At 56.5% G+C, this 21,873-nt stretch overlaps 1 protein-coding gene across 8 annotated transcripts; it reads left to right on the top strand.

Moving 5' to 3' along the window:
- The first annotated feature begins 12 nt into the window (after positions 1 to 12).
- Positions 13 to 14,575, top strand: TPD52L2 (TPD52 like 2). Of its 8 annotated transcripts, none has more exons than XM_019637249.1 (9): positions 13 to 485; positions 2,823 to 2,968; positions 4,739 to 4,887; positions 5,718 to 5,777; positions 8,617 to 8,718; positions 11,906 to 11,932; positions 12,792 to 12,833; positions 13,796 to 13,844; positions 14,392 to 14,575. In XM_019637249.1, exons 1-9 carry the CDS (start codon positions 467 to 469, stop codon positions 14,485 to 14,487), a joined length of 690 nt encoding a protein of 229 aa, XP_019492794.1. In that variant the 5' UTR covers positions 13 to 466; the 3' UTR covers positions 14,488 to 14,575. The 8 variants fall into 8 exon arrangements, with proteins under 8 accessions (XP_019492794.1, XP_019492796.1, XP_019492798.1 ...); XM_019637251.1 differs by lacking the exon at positions 14,392 to 14,575 and adding an exon at positions 13,933 to 14,383; XM_019637253.1 differs by lacking the exon at positions 5,718 to 5,777.
- Positions 14,576 to 21,873: the final 7,298 nt, after the last annotated feature.

The raw sequence follows: 21,873 nt of genomic DNA, 5'->3' as shown, positions 1-21,873 counted from the left end.
TCCAGCTGCGTGTGCCCTGGCGCTCGTACGGAGCGGCAAGCATCCCCGAGATCTCCAAAGGACCGGGCTGGAGGGGTCCCACGGCGCCATGTTGGACGGTCATCCCACTTCCCACCTTCCCAGGGTTCCTTCGCACCGTTCTACCTGTGCGTCTCGCTGGTGGAGCCGGCCTGGGAGGGATTCTTTCAGAACCCGGCCTCCGTTTCCTGCTTCGTCCGCAGCCTTGGCCAATAAGGTTGGAGCGGGTGAACAAGTCTGGGCCAAACAACGCCCTTATTGGACAGCGATCGTGGGGGCGGGACGAAGGCTGAGCACACGTCAAAGCGGAAGTGGGCCGTCGCCTCGCTGATTACGTAATGCCGCGGCGTCTGAGGCGGTTCCGCTGGCTGGTGTGTGCGCGGCGAGCGACTCCCAGTGCGGCCCGCTCGGCTACTACAGCGCCTGCGACCCCGGCCGCCGCCTGAACATGGACTCTGCTGGCCAAGGTACCCGCGGGCGCGGCGCCTCCGCCGCCTACCGGCCGGGCCCACACTCCGCACCTCTCCGCGGTCGCGTCTCGGTCTCTCGGTCGCCTTCTCCGCCCGCCCACCCCACGGCCCGTCCTCAGCTCCGAGGCGCTCGACCGCGAAGCTCCCGGTGGTCGTGGCGTGGGTGTCCCGCCCGCGGCTTGGACCGCTCCCCTCGTTCCCAGAGTTTCGGGTTTCCTCTCCAGGCAGCCCTCATTATGCCGCCGCCCGGCGCTTGCCTGGTCGGCCGCCCTCTGTCCCTGCCAGGGCCCCTGGAGACGCTCCAGCTGGACCTGGGCTGAGGTGTTGTGCGCGGCCCGCGGGGAGGGGAGGGGACCCGCCCTCGCGCTGAGCGCAGCGCCCCTTGGGTGGCAACGCCTCTCGGAGCCCAGCCTCCTTAGGGGTTGTCTCCGGGGGCGGGGGGGTGCAGCGAGTCGGGCACACCCAGCATCCCTGGCCTGTTTCCAGAGCAGACACCCCAGACCTGCTTGAGGTGGCCGCCGCGGGTGTGGAGCGGGCCCAGATTAAAATCTTGAGAAAGTGATACAAGTCAGTCTTCATTCTGAGGCTCGAGGGAGGGGTGCTGAAGGCCTGTGTGCGCAGAGCTTCACTGGACAACGTCGGGGCGCTTTCCTGCCGTTTGACCTAAACGTTAGCGCTTCTGGCTCCTGGTGATGTTCTGCAGACTTTCCGACTTTTCACGTCTACTTATAAAATAGTGAGCATCAAAAGCCCGGGGCTTTGGTAGTTCGGGAGGCTTTTCGCTGCTTGACTGGCATCTCTGCTTTAGGCAGGTGTCACAAGCACTGGGTTCCGATCATGAGACTGACAGAAAACGTCAGCTGGGCACGCCCTGTGTGCCAGACACCATACTGAGCTTGTGTCTCAGATGACCTTTTTCCACTTTCAGAATAACCGTTTGAGACTGGTCCTTGTGTTGCCCCCATTTTGCAGATGATTATACAGGGTTAGAGAGCTGGGACTCCCAGGGTGAAGGACTCTGGCCCCACGCTTATTGTTGGTGGGTCCTTTGGTGAGACACTTGGCTGCCTCGGCGTCCTCTAATGAGGGTGTGCGTGGCATCTAGCTGCGGGGTGTGCTGAGGCGGTGTCACCAGTGTGTCCATTGCCCGGTGTGTTTGGTAAGTACCCAGGTTTTACCATGGGATCCAATTTTAGCTTTAGCCAGATTAGAAGATAAAAATTGTAGTGGTTTTTAAGGCATTTACTGAATTTGAGTAGGTTTAACATAACGGGTACAAATGATGAAGCAAAGTCATGTAGGTTGCTTTCAGTGAAAAGTCGGAATCCACTTCTTTAGTAAACACCTACTGAGCACCAAGGAAGCCCATAGCTCCAGCTGCAGGACACGTGGGGGTCACTAAGAGGGCCTCTTTGCTTTTGACTGCATTCAGTCTGTTTTTAGCACACTCGAGGATTTCTATAGTGGACAAACATACCTGCAATTAAGGAGATTTCTACTTCTTTCTAATCTCTGTGCTTTTCCTTTTAACTGACCTGTAAATGTGCCAGACACCATACAAAGTCTGTTTCTTCACAGAGTATGCTGATCAAAGGGAGCATGTTTTCAGTGCTGAGCGTATAAAAGTACTAAGTGACAGTCGTATGTTTGGAGTTGGAAAGAACTGAGCAGACTCATTTTTGGTTGCATGGGATCTTCCAAACTTTTCGTGTGGACGAGAAGCTGCATTTACTGTGAGCTGCAGGAATTTGAACCTGACCTGGGTATAGCAGAGAGGTGGAGCAGTGTGCCGTCTGCACCCACTGCGAGCTGCGGGCCCTGCTGCGGCGAGGGTCTAGGATGGACTGACGGGAACGTGTTTTGCCGACCCCCTGCAGGGCCGGTGACTAGCATGTGCTCCGTGGCTGTGAGCGTAGCGTGCGCTCTGGCAGATCGGTTTTTGGAAAGTGGTGCTTGTGTGTACAACTGTATTGTGTTCCTTTGCTCTAAAAATGGCAGAGCTATTAGATCAGGCTGATTTGTAGCGAAGGTTTCCTCTCTCAGAAGATAGTACTCTCTCCTTCACAAGGGAAGCAGGATTAGGGTAGGGCTGCCGTGCAGCAGCGTGTCCGGTTCCCTGAAGCAGCATCGGGAGTGGCCTGTGGAGTGGCTGCCGCAGTCTAATGGCCCAAACCGTCAGGACCTTTCAGAGAAGAGGCATTGTTAGTCCCCAGCTCCCTCTCCCGCCCCCCTGCCCTTTCAGCCTTGCTCTCTCCCTTGGTGGAGCCCTCTACCCTATTTACTTTTCTGTAACTTCTTGCTTGCCACTTTCTGGCCTCATTTTGTCCCTGGCAGATATCAACCTGAACTCTCCTAACAAAGGCCTGCTGTCCGACTCCATGACGGACGTCCCTGTTGACACCGCGGTGGCTGCCCCAACTCCTGCCGTGGAGGGGCTGACGGAGGCCGAGGAGGAGGAGCTCAGGGCGGAGCTCACCAAGGTGCTGTCCTGAGTCACCAGGAGGCAAAGCCCTGAGGGGCCGAGTGCTCGCTGTGCTCTGCGGAAACTGTCCTGGGAGGCCACCCCAGAGCCCCAGAGAAACTGCCCTTTGCAGCCTGGGCTTTATACGTGCCTGGCACCTGGTCGGTGCTGCCTGAGGATGTCCACCTAGGGACAGCTGCTCTGGGCACACCCTCTGCTGGGAGTCTCTCTGTTGGAATTAACACGATGTTTTAAAGACGCCATGATGTTTTAAAGACTCCACGAGTCTTATCTGCCCCTCGATCTTGATTTCTCCTTCAAAATACTTCTGTAAAAAGTGCCACGTGATCTTTTGAAGACAGAGTCCCTTAAGAGGAAATAGGAGTTTAGAACAAAAGCCCCCAAGTGTAATTTTTATTCAAACCGGCTGCCAAGAGCTTGTTTTCACTGTGTGATGCAGAGTCTAATAGTGACTCACTTGACATTCCAGAATCTGTAGAGATGAACTTGTTCACATCTGACCGTAGCGTCCAGTCAGGCAGAGGCTGAAGCACTGCTTGTGCTCTTGTGTCCAGACAGGCTCTGTCTTGACACATCCCGGGTGTGGCTGTGGGTCTGAACAAAGTGAGCTGTAGATGAACCTCAGCCCCAGGAGCAGGTTTTAGGTCATGGAAGCATGAAGGAACAAAGGTTAAGAGAGAAGCAGCAGGAAGTCCAAGGACACCTTAGGCTTCACGTTTTATTTCGAATACTTTGGCTTAGAAACTAAAACCACAGGTCATTTTCAGAGTGGAATTACAAAGTGAAGGCACTCTTATGTCACTTACAGTTTTCAACTTGCACGTTCCCCTAGGCAACTAGTGCCCTTAAGCCGTGTCAGTCATTGCACCATAAATGGGACATTCTAGTCACTGGTTATAACTGCTTGAGTGACTGGTTATAGTTTGTCCTTCGACGACACTGTATTTTTAAATTATTTCTTGTTTCAACTATTTCCCAAAGAAGAATTTAGTGATGTACAGAGTCCTAAGGGTTTTTTTTAGTGCTTTGATCCAAACAAGCACTTTTTAAAGAAAGGACCTTTTTTTTTTAGAACAGCTGTTTACATAGGAGCTGAAAATAGTGAGAGCTCTAAAGTAGTAAGGCTCTAACAGATGCTCCCTTCTAAAGTCACAGTCACTTTTTTTTTTTTTTTTTTTTGTGAGACCTGAGGAGGTTCAGGACTTTGTCAGGATTCCTCCTGTTACCCAACTTAAACAAAAGCAAATTTGCTTTTGGCTATGTGACTGGCTTTTGCTAAGGTCTGGAGCTGACCTCAGGGACACGTCCTAAGGGCTGTTTCTGTCCCCTGGGTCTCTGGCCACCCATCTGTCAGCTCTGCTTCCTCACCACTGCATGTGAAACCCCTCCACAGTGTGCGTGGGGCCTGGCTGCCGGAAGTTCCAGCTTCTGTTCTCTGAGCCCAGACCCAGAGTCCCGAGGGACAGGGCTTCTCCCCGAACACCTGTGCCCAATCCCTGGGAAGAGCTCTGGCTCATCCATAGGTAGGCATGGTGATTGGTAGCCCCCTTGGAAGCACTTGTCTTGGGGGTGAGCTAGTTCTGCAAAAGAAGTTGGGGTGCCAGTACTGGATAAAAACAGCGGGTGTCAGCCACAGACTGTCTCTGAGACTAGCTGTGCCTCTGTAGGCAGACAGTGCTGCATTATTCTAGATGCCTCTGCAGTGTGTAGGGTGCTGGCCACTTCTGCAGTCGTGGCAGCTGATCATGTCCACTGCATGCTTTTGCAGGTAGAAGAGGAGATTGTCACTCTGCGCCAGGTCCTGGCAGCTAAGGAGAAGCACTGTGGGGAGCTGAAGAGGAAGCTGGGCCTCTCCACCCTGGAGGGCCTGAAGCAGAACCTGTCCCGGAGCTGGCATGACGTTCAGGTCTCTAACGCGTAGGTACCCGCTGTGTGCCCGGAGGCTGCTCTGTCCAGGGCATCCCAGGACCTGGGAATCAGGTGTGCCCTGAGTCCTTGACCGAGCACTTGTGCTTGTATTGATTCAAATGGCTGGAGTCTACACATTTTAAAAGGCAGCTGGACACGAGCTAGCTGTCCAGGTGGGATGTGACAAGAAGATGTTGCAGGGTCCAGATTGGGGACAGTCAGGTCCTTACTCAGGCTGTCTTTCCTCTGTTCCCTATAGCTTACTGTCTGCTGAAGTGGACATGAGTCCTTTTCATGAGTGTCATGTGGTCACAACCCCAGGACCTCCTAACCAAACGTGACTCAGCAATCTGAATTTGGGGGTGCAGCTGCGGGGCTCCTCTGAAATGTAGCCTCCCTGGTGTGCGCACGGGGAGTGTTCCCCACGTCCCCACAGAAAGACAGATTGGTGTTTTCTGAGTCACTTGTGCAAAGCCCGTTCCTGTCATAGCAAACCGTAGGTTTTGAATGCCAGGGGCATCTGTCAGAGAAGCGTTTGTGACACGGGCTGCGCCCATTGCTCCTCACAACACTGCTGTTCCCTGAGAACCTCCTGCATTGGATGACGCAGGCCATCCCTTTGCCTGACGGGAGGAGAACTGGTCGGTGTGCTGACCCCTCCGCAGGCCTCACCTGGCCTGCACAGCAGGTCCTGGCAGAAGCACCTCCTGTCCTCAGGCTAGAGACCCAGCGTCCTGCCAGCCGGAGCATCTCCATTTTCCCTGGAATTTCACCTGCAGTTTGAAACCTGAGTTGAAATAATTTTTTTGTATAATTTACCACAGCCTTTCTGTTTTTAGCTATGTGAAAACTTCTGAGAAACTCGGAGAGTGGAATGAGAAAATGACCCAGTCGGACCTGTGAGTGCCTTTGCCCACAGCACCCCTCCTCACCTCTCCCGATGCGCCTCCCAGCCAGGCAGGCAGGGTGCTGGGCACAGGCCGAGCCAGCGGCTTTCTGGCTGCTTCGTTTTTAGTGTAATTTTCTCCACCACAAGTGAAATGATGCTTCGGACTTGTGGGGCGGGCTGCAGTTGCTGAAGAGGTCCACTCAGACACTGGCCCGCGCTGCAGATCCCTCTGCCTGGCATGTGGCCCTTAGATAAGAGGCCCTGCAGCGTCTCTGGCCCATAGACGCTCCTCGGCTTTCAAAGTGGCAAAGTGGTCGAGTGCCATCGGGGCTGGCGTCGACGGTGACTTTCATTGATCCTCCTTCCTTGCCGACTGAGTTCATGCTGGGCGGTTCTTCAGAGTGTCACTAGCACTTTAGCTCTTGGGGCTTCTTGGGTGTGGGGCAGTGTGGGCCATGCCGCTGTTATCCTGAAGGCACCACGCTATCAGCCACACACACATTACCCGTGTGACATGTACGGACAGCATCTTGTATCTGCTAGGTGCTGCAGTCCCAAATGGCGCCTGGCATCTTATTTGAGACCCTTAAATGAGATGATACCACTTGATTTATCTATGCTCCCACCTGATTGCAACACCTTTCAACTGGGTGGGACCATATTTAAAAATAGTCACGTTTTGGGATTTTCCATCTCTTGTTTAGAAGAAAGCACTGTCATGGTTGCCGGAGAACACAGCAGAAAGTCCTTCTGTGTTGGGCTGAAAGGAAACGGGCCCTGCCAAGCTTGTCGTGGAGGTGCCTGGGACCCCAGGTTTGCTGGCTGTGCACAGGGAGCCACTGCAGCTAGGTGTCACCAGGGTCCTTGGAGCGTCATGTGTTAGGTTCTTTGTGTAGTTGGATACACAGCCCGTCACTGCGTAGCTGTTTAGGAGCTGGGGACCTTCGTTCCCCCCAGGATGGCTTTGTTCTCAGGCCAGCTCGTCCTCTGATGCACGGGGCACCCAGCGTCGCAGCCCAACACAAGGTGGCCCGATGTGGACTCTAATCGGACTCTCGCTATGGTCAGGAGCGGTAAGCTCTGGCCAGTCAGACCGGGGTCACATGCCCACCCTGAGTGGGAGATGGGGCAGCCCCGAATGGAGATGCAGCAGAAGGTGCGTCCAGCAGACGCCCTATGCTGACCGACGGGCGCTGGTCGTGGGGCGCTCTGCCTGTGTCTTCCTGACAGGTAGAAGTGACTCTTGAGGGGCGCTGGCCGTGTGGCACTAAGGTGGGTGCAGATGCTGGCGCCCACACCACATCTGCCTTGGCTTCGCAGTTCCTGCTGAAGGAGTCTCTTGTGACGCCTGTTTCTGCACCCCAGAAATGCCGGGGCTGTGGGGTGCTGCCCCCAGGGTCGTCACCAAGGACTTCTGGCACAGGCTCGTGCTGCTCTGCAGCCTGCGCCTCCCAGACATGGTCCTGTGGCCACAGAGGTTCCAGGAGGCTTTCTTTAAACCCTCCGCTTCAGACCATTTTACTCCAGCGAACCACAGGATGTTAACGTGATCTTCCGAACTTGCTCGTTGCAGGGAAACTGTGCCTGGAGACATGTTCTGGATTTGTGTTTCTAACGAGATGTGGCGTGTCTTCAGCTACTATGCACCTGGGGTTTTGTGTTAACGACCATGGCTCCAGGCGCACAGAAGCCTGTTTTTTGCAGATAATTTTACTTAGCTCATTTTGAAATGAAAGCAATCGATCAGGTTAGGCCTTAGGGTGGGGGGTAGGGGCTAGCAGGCACTGCAAGTTAGCGGTCTCCAAGAAGGTTCTAGAGCCTTTCCTCGGGAAGCTATGTGGTGGGGTGTGTCGTTACCCCTGCCACAGGTGCTTCTTCACCATCGTTGCCAGTCTTGCCAGACCCTGAGACAGGTTGTGGTGCAGGTGGCAGCGTCAGGCACAGACGCTGTCAAGTTAGAGGGCCAAGCTCATGGCAGAAACAGACAACATGGGCAGGCTGCAGTGGTCAGAGGCTGGCCTGAGGGCGGATGGCAGCAGGTGGGAGGGAAGGGCTCAGAGGACCCACTGCTGGCGCTGTCTGACCCTGCGCTCACCTGTCACCAAGGACGCTAGCAGGCGAGAAGGGCAGGCTGGCATCTTGGGAGCCCTGCCATCCCAAGCCATTGCTTTCTCAGGGTTGCCAGGTTGGCCAGAAAGGAGCTCTTGGGTTCAGGCTGCGGTGTCTTTGTTGTGGTAACAGCTGGATGAGGGCCGGCAGCTCCAGGTGTTGGCTCTCAAGGTGGGCCCAGGGGTGTCTTTGCCGTCCCTGTGGCCCAGGCCTCCTGCCTGGCCCGCTGATATTGGGGTCATGGAGCCGTGTCTCCTGTGATGCATGAGTGTGAGGGTAGACTGGCAGGGGGCCTGGAGAGGGTGGTCCGCGCTGGGCGCCCAGACCTCCCTGGAGCTGAGAGTGGTGGCGTGGGGCCAAGGTTCCCGGTTCTGAAGCGATGTGGGACGGACGGGGCTGGAGGGCACTCTGGGGAGCGCGCTCCTGTGGGTTGGGTAAGCTGTGTTCTCCACTGCGGACTGTCCCATGAGAATAGCCAGGAGGATCCTGTCTTCCCCCGGCAGGCCCTGTGCTTCCCTAGTCAGAGTCGCTGTGGAAGAACTGGCATCCCAGCGAGGTCAGAAAATGGTGTCATGTAGGGTTGAGAGGTCACGACCTGGGAGTGCTGCTTCTGTCCCTCTCCAGGGGCCTGGAGCGTGAACGCGTCTCCTCCATGGTGACTGGGCGCCTTGTGTCCTTGGCTTATGGGTGGTGGCTGCCCCTTGTGTTTGGTTGGTTGAACTGGTGTTTCTTCTTGCCAGCTACAAGAGGACTCAGGAGACGCTGTCTCAGGCGGGACAGAGGACTTCAGCTGCCTTGTCCACCGTGGGCTCTGCCATCAGCAGGAAACTTGGAGACATGAGGTAAGGCCACTGCCTGGCCGGCCCCTCTGCCCTGAGGCCTGGCCCATCGGGCAGATGTTTGGGGCTTTACACCTGTTAGAGGTTCTATGGGCAGCCTGCTGGAGCCCCAGGGCTCGGGCACACGCACAGGTGTGGCCGCGCCCGCCCCAGGCCCTCGTGTGCAGGCTGTGCTGCTCCGCTGGCAGCCTCTCTGCTTGTTCTGTATTTCTTGGGAGGGGCGGCCATGGGTGACTTCTGGGGTTGGGTCGGTGAAGGCGAGTGCTTCTCGTTGAAGTTTCTTGGAGAGAGAAGGACTCAGGTCTGGGGGTCGGCGTCAGGACAGGGCCAGGATAAGTGTGGGGCCTTCTCCGGTGTGTTCCTGGCCCAGACCTCAGACAGTGTGGTCACATGCCAGGGACCCCGACTGAGTGTCCTCTCTCAGAGGCTCACGCGACCCTCATGGCCACCGAGGGTACCCCTTGAGCAGGGCCTGGGGGCCAGGGAGTGCAGGGTGACTCGGGCACTTGGAGGACCCCAGCCTGATGGCCATGCCATCACCCAGCTGGGCCTTTGAGCCTTGGAGCCAGAGGCCAGGGCGTGATCCTGGCTCGCTGCCTCCTGGCTGTGCCCTGGGCAAGGCCTCCCTCCCGGGGATTGTTAGGATGAGACGCACATCAGAGAGCAACAGACAGGCAGTGTGTGCTGCCACCATCGCCAGCCCACTCCCTGACTTCAGGGAATGCCTCCCTGTAGCCCATCCCGAGAGAACCACACGGGGCGCTGCCTTTGGGCTTGGCGTGCTGAGTGTGGCGTTGGGGATTCCCCCCTCTCTGACCCCTCACCTGACCTCTACCCTGGTGAGCTCCCTCCCTGCCTGTCCACCTCCCAGGCCTGACAGTTGCCTGCTGGGGACTCTGCCCTGGCCACTTAGCTAGAGGCAAAAGGCAGATGCTGACACCCCCAGGCACCCGCCCAGCCCAGCAGAGGATGGCCTAGGCCTGGCTCCCTGCCCACATTTTATTTTGTTTGTCTCACATAATTACCCTCTCCCCAGCTTTGTTCTGAACATCTTCAAACCTTTGGAGAAGCAGAACAGTCGTATGTGGTCTGTGTGTTCCCACTGCGCCTGAGGACTGCGGCCTCCCACACTGGGGCTCTGGCCGTACTCCTGAGCAGCTGTGGCTGGGGGTGGGGTGGGGTGGGGTGGGGGGCAGGTCCCTGTGGTCGCCTATAAATGCAGGCCTTGCCCACACGGCTGTGATTTAGGCCCAGGAGACACCCCACCCCATGTGCCCCCCCTTCGGGGCTCTGAGCTGGCAGTGAGGGGTCCTGCTGTGACCCCTCCCAGAGGTCTCACACTGAGCTGCTAATACCTGCCTTGTGGCTGTGTTCCTGTAACGAATCTCCTTTAAAATAGATGACACCATCGCTGCTGCACTCTGGGATGCCTGCTTTGGCCACCTGAGCTGTGCTGTGGTAAGCCCAGTGACAGACCGATCACATGCCACTGGTGGCCTGGCTGAGCTCCAGGGACTGCTAGGACAGGCGAGGCGGGCCTTCCCAGTGCCACTGGAGGGAGCAGCGTGTCAGGTTGTGTCTGCTTTTTCCTCAAAATGCTGGTCTGATGACAGCACTTAAGGGAAGCAGGACGTCTGCTGTGCGTCCCCCCGGGATGTTGTCTTCCCCTTCTGGCATTGTTGCTCACCTGAAGTGCCCTCACTCACTTTGAGTGTGTTCAGAGTATCCTGGGTGGAAAGCGGTGAGGACGGCGGGCGTGATGCTGATGGCAGCGGCTGTGGGTGAGCCTGTCGCGGCCGCTTTGATGGCGCAGCTCTGCACGGTCTGCTCTGGCGACAGTGACACGTCCGCTTCTGCTCAGAGAACTGGGATTTGCTGCCAACTCGGGGCATGCAGGCTATGGCCAGCAGTGAGCCCATTTCCTGTCACAGTGACGCTGGGATGGCTCCATGCCCGGCCTCACCGAGCTTCCCGTGTGTGGAATCGCCACTTGCGCTCTGTGTGGGGCCAGCCAGGGGGAGGGACCAGGTGGCACTCGGGTGCCTGGAGGGATCATCCTGTTTGCTGGTGTGTGTTACCATGGGGGCTTTCATCTTCCACTGGTTTTGTCCTTTTGTGTTTCAGTGGTGCTGTGAACTCTGACGTCTTGGGGGTCCTTGATGTGTCCCCATTGTGTCATCACGTGGTCTCAGGTGGTTTCTGAGGCCGAGGCCATTAACTTCCCTGGTCTAGGGCTCGAGCTTGTGAGTTCATCACTTCCTGAGAATGAAAACTGGGTCCAGCAAGGTTCCACCATGAGTTTGGGCCAGTGACCCCTAATGGGTCACTGCATTGCGACGTTTAGGGCCAGGTCTTCAGGACAGCTGCCCAGGCTGGAGTTCTCGGTGGCCTGTCCAGCAGTAGCCCTGACCTGGCCTGAGAAGCCTTTGTCGTGTCCTGGGGCTGGAGGTGGTGGGACTGGCTTTGGGTCAGAGGTTGGGTCTCAGTCCAATTTGGGGACCTTTGACAAGGCACCCTCCTCCCCTCACCCCCTCCTCCCATCCCAAAGGGAGCAGGCCCTGCTGCCCACCTGTGCGGTCCAGGCACGACAGACCATGGCACTGTGTGTGTGGCTCTGAAAGGACCTCCCTGTGGGGCAGCCTCAGTATTAGAGGACATGGCCTGGCTGGGAAAGGAGGGGGGTCGTGTTGCCTCTAGTCAGCGCCCTGGGGCTCATGCTGGCTTCTAGGTCAGCTCCTGTCATCTGGGGTGATGGGGCCGGAGCGCCAAGTGCTCAGCCCTGACGGCATCCCAAGTCCTGTCGCCCTGTGTGTCTGCAGGACACAGGCACTCTGCCGAGGTGCAGCGTGGCAGCTGAGCCGGGTGACTCAGTTCCGGGTCCCGGGGCGCCATGGCGTGTCTCACCTTTGCACTGCTCATCCCTTTGGGACTTTTTCCCTCCAGCCTCCAAACAGGGTCATGGACGTGTAGGGCCCTCGTAGGTGACTGCACCCAGGAGGGCAGAGCTGTAGGGTGCGCAGGTTTAGTGTGTGTGCCAGGGAGCGGCAGCCTGCCCCAGTTGGGCCTCAGGCACGTCCTGCTCTCCGTGGTGACCTGAGTACTAGAGGGTGGCCTCTGGAGTCCGAGCCGAGCGGGCACTGGCCTTCCCTTCCTAACCCCGCGTTTCTTCTCTCCTGCTGCCACCTTTCAGGGCTCGTCCGCTCTCACACTCCTTTAGGTAAGCCTGATGCTGGACACACCTGTGGAGGGCTTTGCTCTGTTTCGGGGCAGGGTGGGCTCTGCTGGGCCGTGGAGGCTGTTGGGTGAGGTGGTGAGGGGCCATGGGACTGGCTTCTCAAGCTGTGGCCCCTGTGGGCCGTCCCCAGCAGCGTGGCGGGTGTAGGGCTGCTGCCCAGGCCTCCCTGCCACTGGGCTCTGTGGCAGCCTGCCCCACCAGCCCCACAGCTGCCCCTCTGCATTCTCCCATGTCTGTTCCCAAAGAGACATGCTCATGTGTCCTGAGCCCTGCACCCTCCTGAGAAGCAGCCCCACCGCTTCAAGGGGCGCTTGTCTCATTTGTGACCGAGAGTGCTCTCTGCACGGGGGCCGCACGGTGCAGACACCCAGTCAGATACCCCCCCAGCCGTCTGCCTCCAGCGACACCAGCACCCCGGTGTCACATGCTGTTCTGGCTGGGAGGTCTGCGACCCACATTCAGAATACTCTGCGACGATCAATGTCTTTACCTTGTTGGCCTGGTTGTTTCTCTTTTGCCAAAAAACCATTTCACTTGCTGTGAGGTTAAGTAAGGACATCTGACAGCCGGTTGTCCCTAAAGCTTTCCTAAAGCAGGCCTCAGCAGTGTCGCACTTCTGGGGCGACTTTGGAGTGGGAGAGAGCAGCCTGGGGTCGCGTTCTCCTCCTGGTGAGGGTTCTCACGAGGCTTCCCTGTTCTTGTCCCACGGTCAGGCTGGGAGTGGAGTGGAGCTCCCGCCACCTGCCCCATGGTCGGGTTCTGTGTGACCCCAGCCGATGCACCGATCTCGTCCCCACCCTAACTCTTGCTTCCCTTTCTGCTTTCCCATGCTTCCAAGCAGCAGCTCTGCCATCCGCCACTCCATAAGTATGCCGGCCATGAGGTAACGTACGCTTGCTCCAGGCTCCCAGAGCCGGGGGCCGGGTGGGAGCGGGCGGCCCCTGCTGGTCAGCCTCACTTCCCGTCCCTGGACCAAGGACCACCTTCCCCTGGCAGCCTCCTGTTGGATAAGCGTTAGGAAAGGCCCCTTCTAGGCTGAAGAGCTAGCAGGGGAGACGGTGTGCGAAACTGGGCTTCATCTGGAACGTTCCAGGGCTGCCCGCAGGGTCGGGCCGGGGAGGGGCAGAGGCTCTCACATATATCTGGCACCCACGAGGCCTGTGTGGTTTTATCTGCTCCTGGCATGGATCCCTGGTCTCCCAAGAGCCCTGGAAGCCATGGCTGTTCCCTCTCAAAGTCCCTGCCTGTTTTCTCCCCCTCTGCTCCTGTCCTTGTTGCTGCTGCCATACCCCAGAGCATGCTGGGAGCCCTTGACAGGCTACCTGCAGTGGCCTGAGGGCTGGGTGGCGCTGGGGCTAGCCTGCTTTCCCCTCCTCTGCCTCCTTACCACTCCCTGTCCCAGGGTGCCCTTGCTTCTCCTTGCATCTCACTCCAGGGGAGATCTGTGTGAAGGACATGTGGCACTTTTCCTAAGCCAGTGCAGCCACACGCAGGGGCGGCAGAAAGGTGCCCTGCACCCACCCGCGGTGCAGGCCAGGTCCGCAGCTCGCCCACGTGAGGTCTGAATCTTACCAGCTGGTGGCATGCGGGTCTTCTGTCCCTGTGGTGGGCAAGTGTGGCTGACCTCGGTTCTGACCTGGTGAAGCCTCCTAGTGACCTTGGCTGGGCTCTCTGCAGGGGGTGTACCCCCCCCCCTTCTTTTGGCTTGTCACATTTGTGCAGTGAGACCTCAGAATGCTATTGGGGATCTTTCCGGAGGATGACCCTGACCCTGAGGCCCTATAAATTCAGGACAACACTACTGTTTGTTCCTTATATCGACACCGCTTCCCTTTTTCTTTAAAGGAATTCTGCAACCTTCAAGTCATTTGAAGACCGAGTTGGGACCATAAAGGTAACGGAACCTGAACCATTCAATTCTCTTGATGGGGTGTGACCTGGCACTTATGTAAATTATATAATTGTTGGATATTCATGTGCAGTTAAAGGAAGTCATACGGAGAGCCCTGTACCTTGGGCAGTTTCCCCAGTGATAACGTTGCAGTATCACCATCAGGATGTGACACTTGACAGGCTACCAGCAGTTCCACCCCCACCACAACCCTTCATGGTGCCCACCTTCTTTCCTCAAGCCCTGCCCGGCAACCACTAGTCCATTCTCCATGTGCGTAGTTCTGTAATGGCAAGAGGGTCATGTACACGGAACCATGTGGGGTGTTCCCTTTTGGGATTGGCTCTTGTCACTCTGCATAAATTTCTGGAGATAACATCCAGCCTGTTGCCTGTGTCAGTGATTTGTTCTGTCTTATTGCTAAGCAGTGTTCATGTCTCGTAACTCAAGTGGAGAATTGAGCACCTTGAGTTCCCAACGGGGACCTACGTTCTGCCTGGCATTATGTGCTCTGTCTCAGGTTTTTCTTTCTTGGTCTTCTTCTATGTAGTCAAAGGTGGTGGGTGGCAGAGAGAATGGCAGTGACAGCCTTCCGTCTCCAACTGGGAGTGGTGACAAGCCCCTGCCCGATCACACGCCTTTCTAAGCCCGCAGCAGCTCTCCCGGCCACGGGACAAGAAGACACCCTCATCGCCACACCTGCCACTGCAGCATGGAGCACCAGCCAGGCTGCGGCCGGTGCAGCGAGCGGTTTTGAGGACAATTGTGCCATCCACATGTAGACGTGGCCGCTGCGTTGCATGACTTAGAGAACAGTCTGCACACAGATGCTTTACACTGAAGTTGGTGATGCCGTCATAGGTCACCGTACCGTCCTTCCCTTGGTGCAGGAAATGGGTGGGGTGGGGGTCGTGGCCACGCTCCCTTTGCAACCTTAGTCCATCAGGATGCTGAAAGAACAGGAAGAGAAAGGAGCATCAGTGTATTTTCTAACCTTGGCCTTCCCTGAGTCACGGCTTCTGAGACCCTCTAAGAAGAAACTGGTTATCAGCAGCTGCCTAATTGTTACACTGATGATCTAGCTTTAACAGAAGCAAATTCTTTATTTTTTAAATGCAGTGAATTTTTCAAAATTTAAAACTAAGGAAAGCAGCTTTAGCCTCATAGTTAGAAAATATTATTTGTTTGGACTCAAGCTGAAATACAAGCCTTATGTCGCCTTATGCTTTATTTGTTTATAATGTTTTTATATATAAAAACAAGGGTTCCTAGGGCCGGCCAAGTGGCTCAGTTGGTTAAGAGCTCACTCTAGAGTGTGAGCGCTGAGCAACCGGGTCACCGTTTTGATTCACGGCCCCAGCTGAGCTGCCAACAGGTGGCAGGATGGCTCAGCTAAAAGAGATAAGAAAAGAAAAGAAAAAAAAGAAATTTTTATATATATATATGTATATATATATATATATATACATATATATATATAAAAACAGCAAGCGTTCCTTAGTGGGCTCTGAGCACTGTAGGATTGTGCATTTAGCCCGAGGGCAGCATGCCTGTACTTATGGTGTGTTTTATCTAACGTGCTCCATCCCAGTGGATGAAACTCGCTTCTCTGTCCTCCACGACCGAGGCAGCTCCTGCTGGCCAGAAGGCTCCTGGGCATCTGGGGCTGGGAGACAGGAGAAGGAAAAGCCAGCACCCTCCACAGTGGGGTGGCCAGGCCTGGCCAGCGCATCCCTGGTCAGTGGCTCCAGCCTGCCTGTTTACCACATGCCAGGGCCAAGTGAGCTGCGGGCGGACCCTGCAGGGCGGGTCCGGGCTGGGTGTGGGGTCAGCTGGAACTCTGCTGTCGCCTTTCTCAGGAGCTACAAAAGTCTCTTTCCCAATTTGAAGCTGCCACAGCCCAGCAGCCTCTCACCCAGGGCCCCACGTGTCGGGGTGTCTGAGGGACAGCTGTGCCTTACCGGCTCTGAGGGGACGGGGCACAGACCTGGCCTGCATATGCGTCTGTCTGCCCTCCCTGGGGGCCCGTCAGCCAGAGTGTCCACTTTGGTGGACGGTGATGTGCCCTCTGGACCTGTGTGTCTGCTGGTCCCCGCTGATGCTGTGGGAAGAACACCACACACTTTCCTCTCTCCAGAGTTAGAATCTCTCAGACGGGCTGCAGAGAAGGCAGGATTTGTCTTCTCCTTAAAGTAAATAATGGGTAATTTGTCAATAAAGCACTCCTCTGGGGGAAAAGCCACTTCAGTTGTGTGTGTGTCTTACTTCACTCAGGAAGGTGACGAAAGTGGCGAACAAACCAACGGACACAATTGCTGTGGCATGAGCCCACACCCCAGGGAGAGGGAGGCAGGAAGTAATGGTCTGAAACACAAATTCCGAACTTTTGGTGCTATGAAGAAAGAAGGACATGCCGTGACAGCGTATAGAGATGATAAGCCTGTGGGCTCTCTGAGGAAGGGGCATGGAGGATGAGGGGAAGCCAGTGGGTCACCCCGTGTGTAGGTCAGACTGAGCTGTAGGAGTTGGGCAAGCAAACCAGGAGGCACCCCCTTGAAGGGGTGGCCTGGGGTGAGGCCTGCCTCCAGTTGCTGTTAGAGCCCCTGCTGTGAGCAGGGGGGCCACATGTATCCCTTGGACAAGTGGGCAGAGCACACTGAGCGGGCAGTGGCATCGGGAAGGAGACGGTCCTGCTCCTCGGACCAGCGGTGTACTGGCTGTTACCCCCAGCTCTCCCCTGTGCAGCTGGAGCCACAGGAAGATGACGGGCAAGTGACCATCCTGAAGGAACATGACAGCGCAGAGTGAAGATGAGCTACAGCAACTTAGACCCTGCCTGGGGCTGGGGCCTTGGGAGGGAGGATGGCTACGGGAAGCCTGCCTCCGGGCACAGTTTTAAGGTGGTCCATCTACAGGATCCAAAACAAGCATGACCAGGCATGCTCAGAACCCACCCATCTTCTGACGACCGTTCATCCTGCACAAGCCAGCAAATGGAATGTACTCTCATTCGCCTCCTTTTCTTATCTGGAGATGGCGTGCAAGGCCTGTGGCCTGCTTTCCTTGCTTAGCGCCATGCTGCAGTACTAGCTGCACCCCCTCCCCAGGCCCTGGAGGGACAGCTGCCTGCTGCCTCTCAGGAGTCTATTGCCTGTCTCAGGTGTTCACAGTGGGAACCCCTTACAGGGGGCATTGACCTCCTTTGGGGTCAGGGAGCCAGGCCTGCCCCAGATGTGACAGCGGGGGAAGTTAGTGGCTTGTAGTTGTCAGAGGCAGTCCCCACACGACAGTCCAATGCAACAGTGAGCTGGTACAAAGGGTGGGAAGCACCACAGCTGTGTGCAGTCAACATTTACCCTCATTTATGCTGGAAATGGGTCTCACGTGGTCTTCGTTTATTAAATGTCCTGGGGTAAGAGTCCACTGGGCTTCTGTGGGTTACAAGGGTGAATTTGATGTGGACCCAACCCTCAGGGACTTCGCACTTCCATTTGTGGGGAAGACAAGGCGCTTCCATGAATAATGGACTTGTGTGAGATGAGCCTGGATGACTCGAGAAGTGGTGGGTGGGCAGAACCAAGAGCACGGGAGGGGCCGGCATTGCCCAGCAGCCCAGGGCCTGCTTCTCTCAAGCCTCGGTTCCCTCGCCTCAGGGTGAGGCTGATGGGGTCCGTCTTACCCAATAAAAGGGCATTTGAAGCACACGGGTATCCTTCCTGTCTTATGTTCTCCCAAGGTTGGCTTGCTTATGAAGTACTTGTGATACGGTACTTGATGTGGCATGAATCTTACCCATTTTGCTCTCAGGAGGTATCACAAGAATTTCTATGTTACATAGCCTTTGTGTCCAACTTTAATAACTAGACTTCCTTTTGAGTGTGCTTGCTTGTACAGTAAGCAGGTTTCCGTTTCACTGTGATAAGTAACCCCAAGAGCAGCCTTGTGCCTACAGCCTTTCCTGTATTTGGTAACATGTTCTTAGGAAGAATGTCCCTGAAGCAGAATTCTTGCAGCTCCCAACACAGGCTGCACACAGCTTCAGCTTCCATCTGAAATTGGCACTAGCTCCATTTTGTTCTCTCATTTCCCCTGATTCTGGCCCAAAATCTTTCACCCTTTTGAATCAACAGACACAGATATCCGTCTGGCCTTTCTGCTTCTTGGTTTTCACGGGCCTCTCTTTTCTTGCTGCCTGCTTGATATTGCACAATTTAATGACTGATTGTCAGGAGACTTCCCGAGCTCCCTGCCATTTACAGGCAGGCCCACAGCCTGGGACAAACTGGGCAGTACAAGGCCAGCGTGGCGGTGAAGAGGTTAAGAAGAGGGCAGAGTAGGTGGGGGCCAGGGCTTCTTGGCAAAGAGCTTGAATGTTACTGTGTCATAGGAAGTCTTGCATGTCATCAGCTTCCTGTTTTAAGAAGACAAATGGCTAATGGAAGAGTGGAAGGGAGGTGGCAGGAGCACTGAGCATAAAGGCCTGTTGGAATGGCTTTTAGGATGAAAACGGTCACATATGGGTGTAGCGGGCACAGAGCAGGCACTCAGTTACAGGAGTCCAGGTGGGGAAGGTCTCCCCTCCCTCGGGGTCAGTGGGATGAGCAGGGCAGGGAAGTGAGTGGAAGCTGGTTTCTGCCTTTCCACGCCGTTGTTTGTGAGTGATTCTGAGAGGGCGACTGGATGATGGAAGTGGCCCTTTGGTGACTGAGCAGGAAGGAAGTCCCATCTCGGCTCTCCAGGGAGGAGCAAACGTCAGGCCCAAACAGGCTGGATGGGAGGCGTCGGCCTCCGGGTCATCTCTCACCAGTTCCCTTTTGCGCTTTTTGATGACAATTACGTTTTCTCCACCTTACATAAACCGCTGCAAACTCAGCTTCGAGACAACTCCCCGCACCTCTTCTTCCGTGCAGCTCGCCGCAGCACCTTCCCGCCCGCCTAAGAGCACCTTGGGCACCCACCGCAGGCCTCGCCACCGCCTGGCAGCGGGCGCTTCCGGCTCCACAGAGCAAGCTCCACCCACAGTTCTGGGGCCTCGGCCCCAGGGTTGTCACTTGGGACTCCGCCCCTGGGTGGGCGGAGCCTCTGCCTAGTGCTCTGGGCGCACGCGCGGCCTCCCTCGTCTCCGACTGCGACCCGCCGGAGCCCACGTCCTTCCGGGGGCGCGCGCGCCGGTGCGGGTGCGTGCGTGAGCGTGCGTGAGCGTGCGCGCCCCCGCTGCCTCTGCCGGTACCGCTCCCGCGCCTTCTGCCGCTGCCCCCGCCGCTACCGCCGCCGCCGCCGTCGCCGCCGGGGGTCCCCGAGGCGCAGCCCCGGCTGAGGAGCGCGTCAGCCGGCTGCCCAGCAGCGGAGCGGAGCCGCGGAGTCGCGGAGCCGCGGAGCCTCGGAGCGAGGGGGTGGCGGGGCTGTGCAAGGGCCTCGGGATGAAGTCGGCGGGGCGGCGGGCTGTGCGGGGGCTTAGGGGCGGGGGCCGGCGCGCCCGCAGGCGGAAATGGCGGCGACCCTCGTTCCGGGCCCGGGCGCGGGGTCTGCGGGGAGGAGCTTCCCGGGAGCGCTGGCTGCGGCGGGGGCCGGTGGGCGCTGCGGCTTGGGGAGAGGACCAGGCGGCGGGGCGACCCCCGGGCGGGCGGAAAGGTGCGCCCACCGCGCGGTCCAGGCGCCGCGCGTGTCTTTGTCAGGGTCGCCGGGAGACGCGGGGGTGCCGCCTGGGTGCGCAGGGTGCGGCGTGCGCTCGTCGGTCCCCCGAGCGGGCTTGCGTCCGCATGTGGGTGGGGTCGCGCCCCGGGGGTCTCACGGGTCTGTGCGGAGCTCCGTCAGGCCATCCCGGCTCTGCCAGGTCGCGGCGACCGCGCAGCCTTCCCTGCGCCCGCGCTGCCCCGTGACTAGAGGGTTCCTGCCCTCCTGTATTAGTATTTGTTGGGTGGCTGGGTTAAGGACTCCTTCCATGTGCCCCAGAGGCGATTTCTCAAAATTCACTTAGTTGTGTCACACAGGGAAGGGAAGCAAAAGTTTCCGGTTTTTTTGTTTGTTTTTTTTCTTCCTGTTCTCAGGTTTTACCCAGCCGGCCATAGCCTAATAGGTGCTGTGTTTGGATGGTTAGACACCTTTTCCTGATTTAGTTGTCTGTTTAAAAACTGGCGTGATGACAAGACCATCAAATCAGAAATGGCCTTATCTGTTACCATGGCTGCAAAGGGCAAAGCTAGCCAAAGGATCTATGTTCATTTACTTGCTTTTCTCTTGTTAAATGTGCTGAGTTTCGGGATTGAGTAATGTGTCAAATAGGAGATGAAATGGGGAGCCTTGGGGAGATGTCATGCTGCACTGTTACCCTGTCACCGGTGTCAGGGTGCTAGGGCTCGGTCGGGCTGGCAGGCCGGCTGTGTGGCAGGCGCGCTTGGGTGATGCAGACGGCACTGTCTCCCAGCGGTCAGGGTGGGTGGTAATGGTGGACCGGCACTGGACTCAGGGAGATGAGTGTCACAGGCCCCTTGGCCGTGGTGAAAGTGTGGGGGGGCTGCCGTGTGCTGAGCAGACACTCAGGCGCATGGAGGAGACTGAGCTGCTGTGGCCTCTGGGTGGGAACCCGTGTTGGGCCACCCCCACCCCGGTGTGGCCTGTCTCCTGACTCATCCTGTCCCCACCACATCGGCCTTTTTGCTGGTCTCTGAGCAAACACACAGGCTGTTTTCAGTTCTGCCCGAAACACTCCATTTCCTCACGCCCATGCTCCCTGAGGCCGGGCCTTCCCTGACTACCCTCCCTCCAATTTCAGCCCGCTGCCTCCTGTTTCCAGTCTCCCTTCCCCGATTTCACGGCACCTGATTCTTTTAGTGTCCTGTTTAACATACATATTTGTTACACTTATTATTTTACTGTGAGATAAGGTCCATAGAGGGGCTGTTTTGTGCAAAGAACAGTTGCTGGCAATACTGCATGCCCAGTAAATACTTGCGAGTGAATGAAAGCTATGAGCCTACTGACAGCTGGGTGATATGATGACTTTGTCACTTGGAAGTCATCGTGGGTGAGTACCGAGCACTTAGGGATACTGGGTCCTGAGGGAGGTCTGTGGCGAGTCATCTGCCCTTTGGGCAAGAACAGCCAGTTGCCAGATCAGAGAGGTGCTTGGGACCACCCTGTCAATCTTTCTGCAGTTTCTCGTCTATAATTATTTCAAAATAATAAAAATTTTCAAGTCAGATCTCCACTGGTCATAATGCTTTCAGAAATTTTGTGTTTGATTACTCCCCTCACCCCCCAAAAAACCCCAAAATCCCACATGCTCATCTTAATACTGGGTGACATTGGTTGGTTGGTTAAGTGGAGTGCGGTGAGTAGTCTGTTAGAAAGTGAGCTGTCCTCACTGTGCTGCTGGGATGGAGCAAAGTGGGTCCTGCTTTGTGATTGAAGGACTCGGGTCGTTTCTAGAACCTTCACCTCATGCCCACATTAACTCAGAGCGAGTGGGTGGATGTTCCTGTGTTGCTAAGGCGACTCGGTTAATGTACAGGGCTTGAACTAAGATGCCATTTTTGTTCTTGCATTCCCTCATTTGCAGAAGGTGGGTGCCACTGTGCTTAGTTGGGAGGTACCCTGGAGACCAGTGCCTTGCTCACTCTCAGACCTGGAGCTTAAATTCAGGCCTTTAATACTGGTCCCTGTCTGACCGCCTACCTGACACCACCACGCAGAATCCCATAACCAGCTGCTGACTCAGACATGAGCGTGAGGGGCTCACGTGGGTCCTGGGCTGTAGCAGACGCTCAGTAGTGTTTGTTTAATGAATGAGTAAAATGCAGTGAGCCTAGAGGTCATGGTAAGGCACATAAGGTGGGAGTTTCCTTCTCAAGTCATGATATGCACAGATACCGCCCTTGGAAAAGGAAAGTACTGGGGACAGGGCTGGAGTGTGGAATGCCATAGGCAAACTATATCTCAGCCCACTGAAGGCAGCCAGTTTTCCAGTAAGGAAACAGACCCCGGTGTCTACCGGGGATGGATCCTTGCACAAGCAGTAGGGAGGGGGGTCGTA

The sequence above is a fragment of the Hipposideros armiger genome, unplaced genomic scaffold (genome assembly GCF_001890085.2).
Source record: "Hipposideros armiger isolate ML-2016 unplaced genomic scaffold, ASM189008v1 scaffold_32, whole genome shotgun sequence".
NCBI lineage: Eukaryota > Metazoa > Chordata > Mammalia > Chiroptera > Hipposideridae > Hipposideros > Hipposideros armiger.
This window is presented reverse-complemented; position numbering and strand designations above follow the sequence as displayed.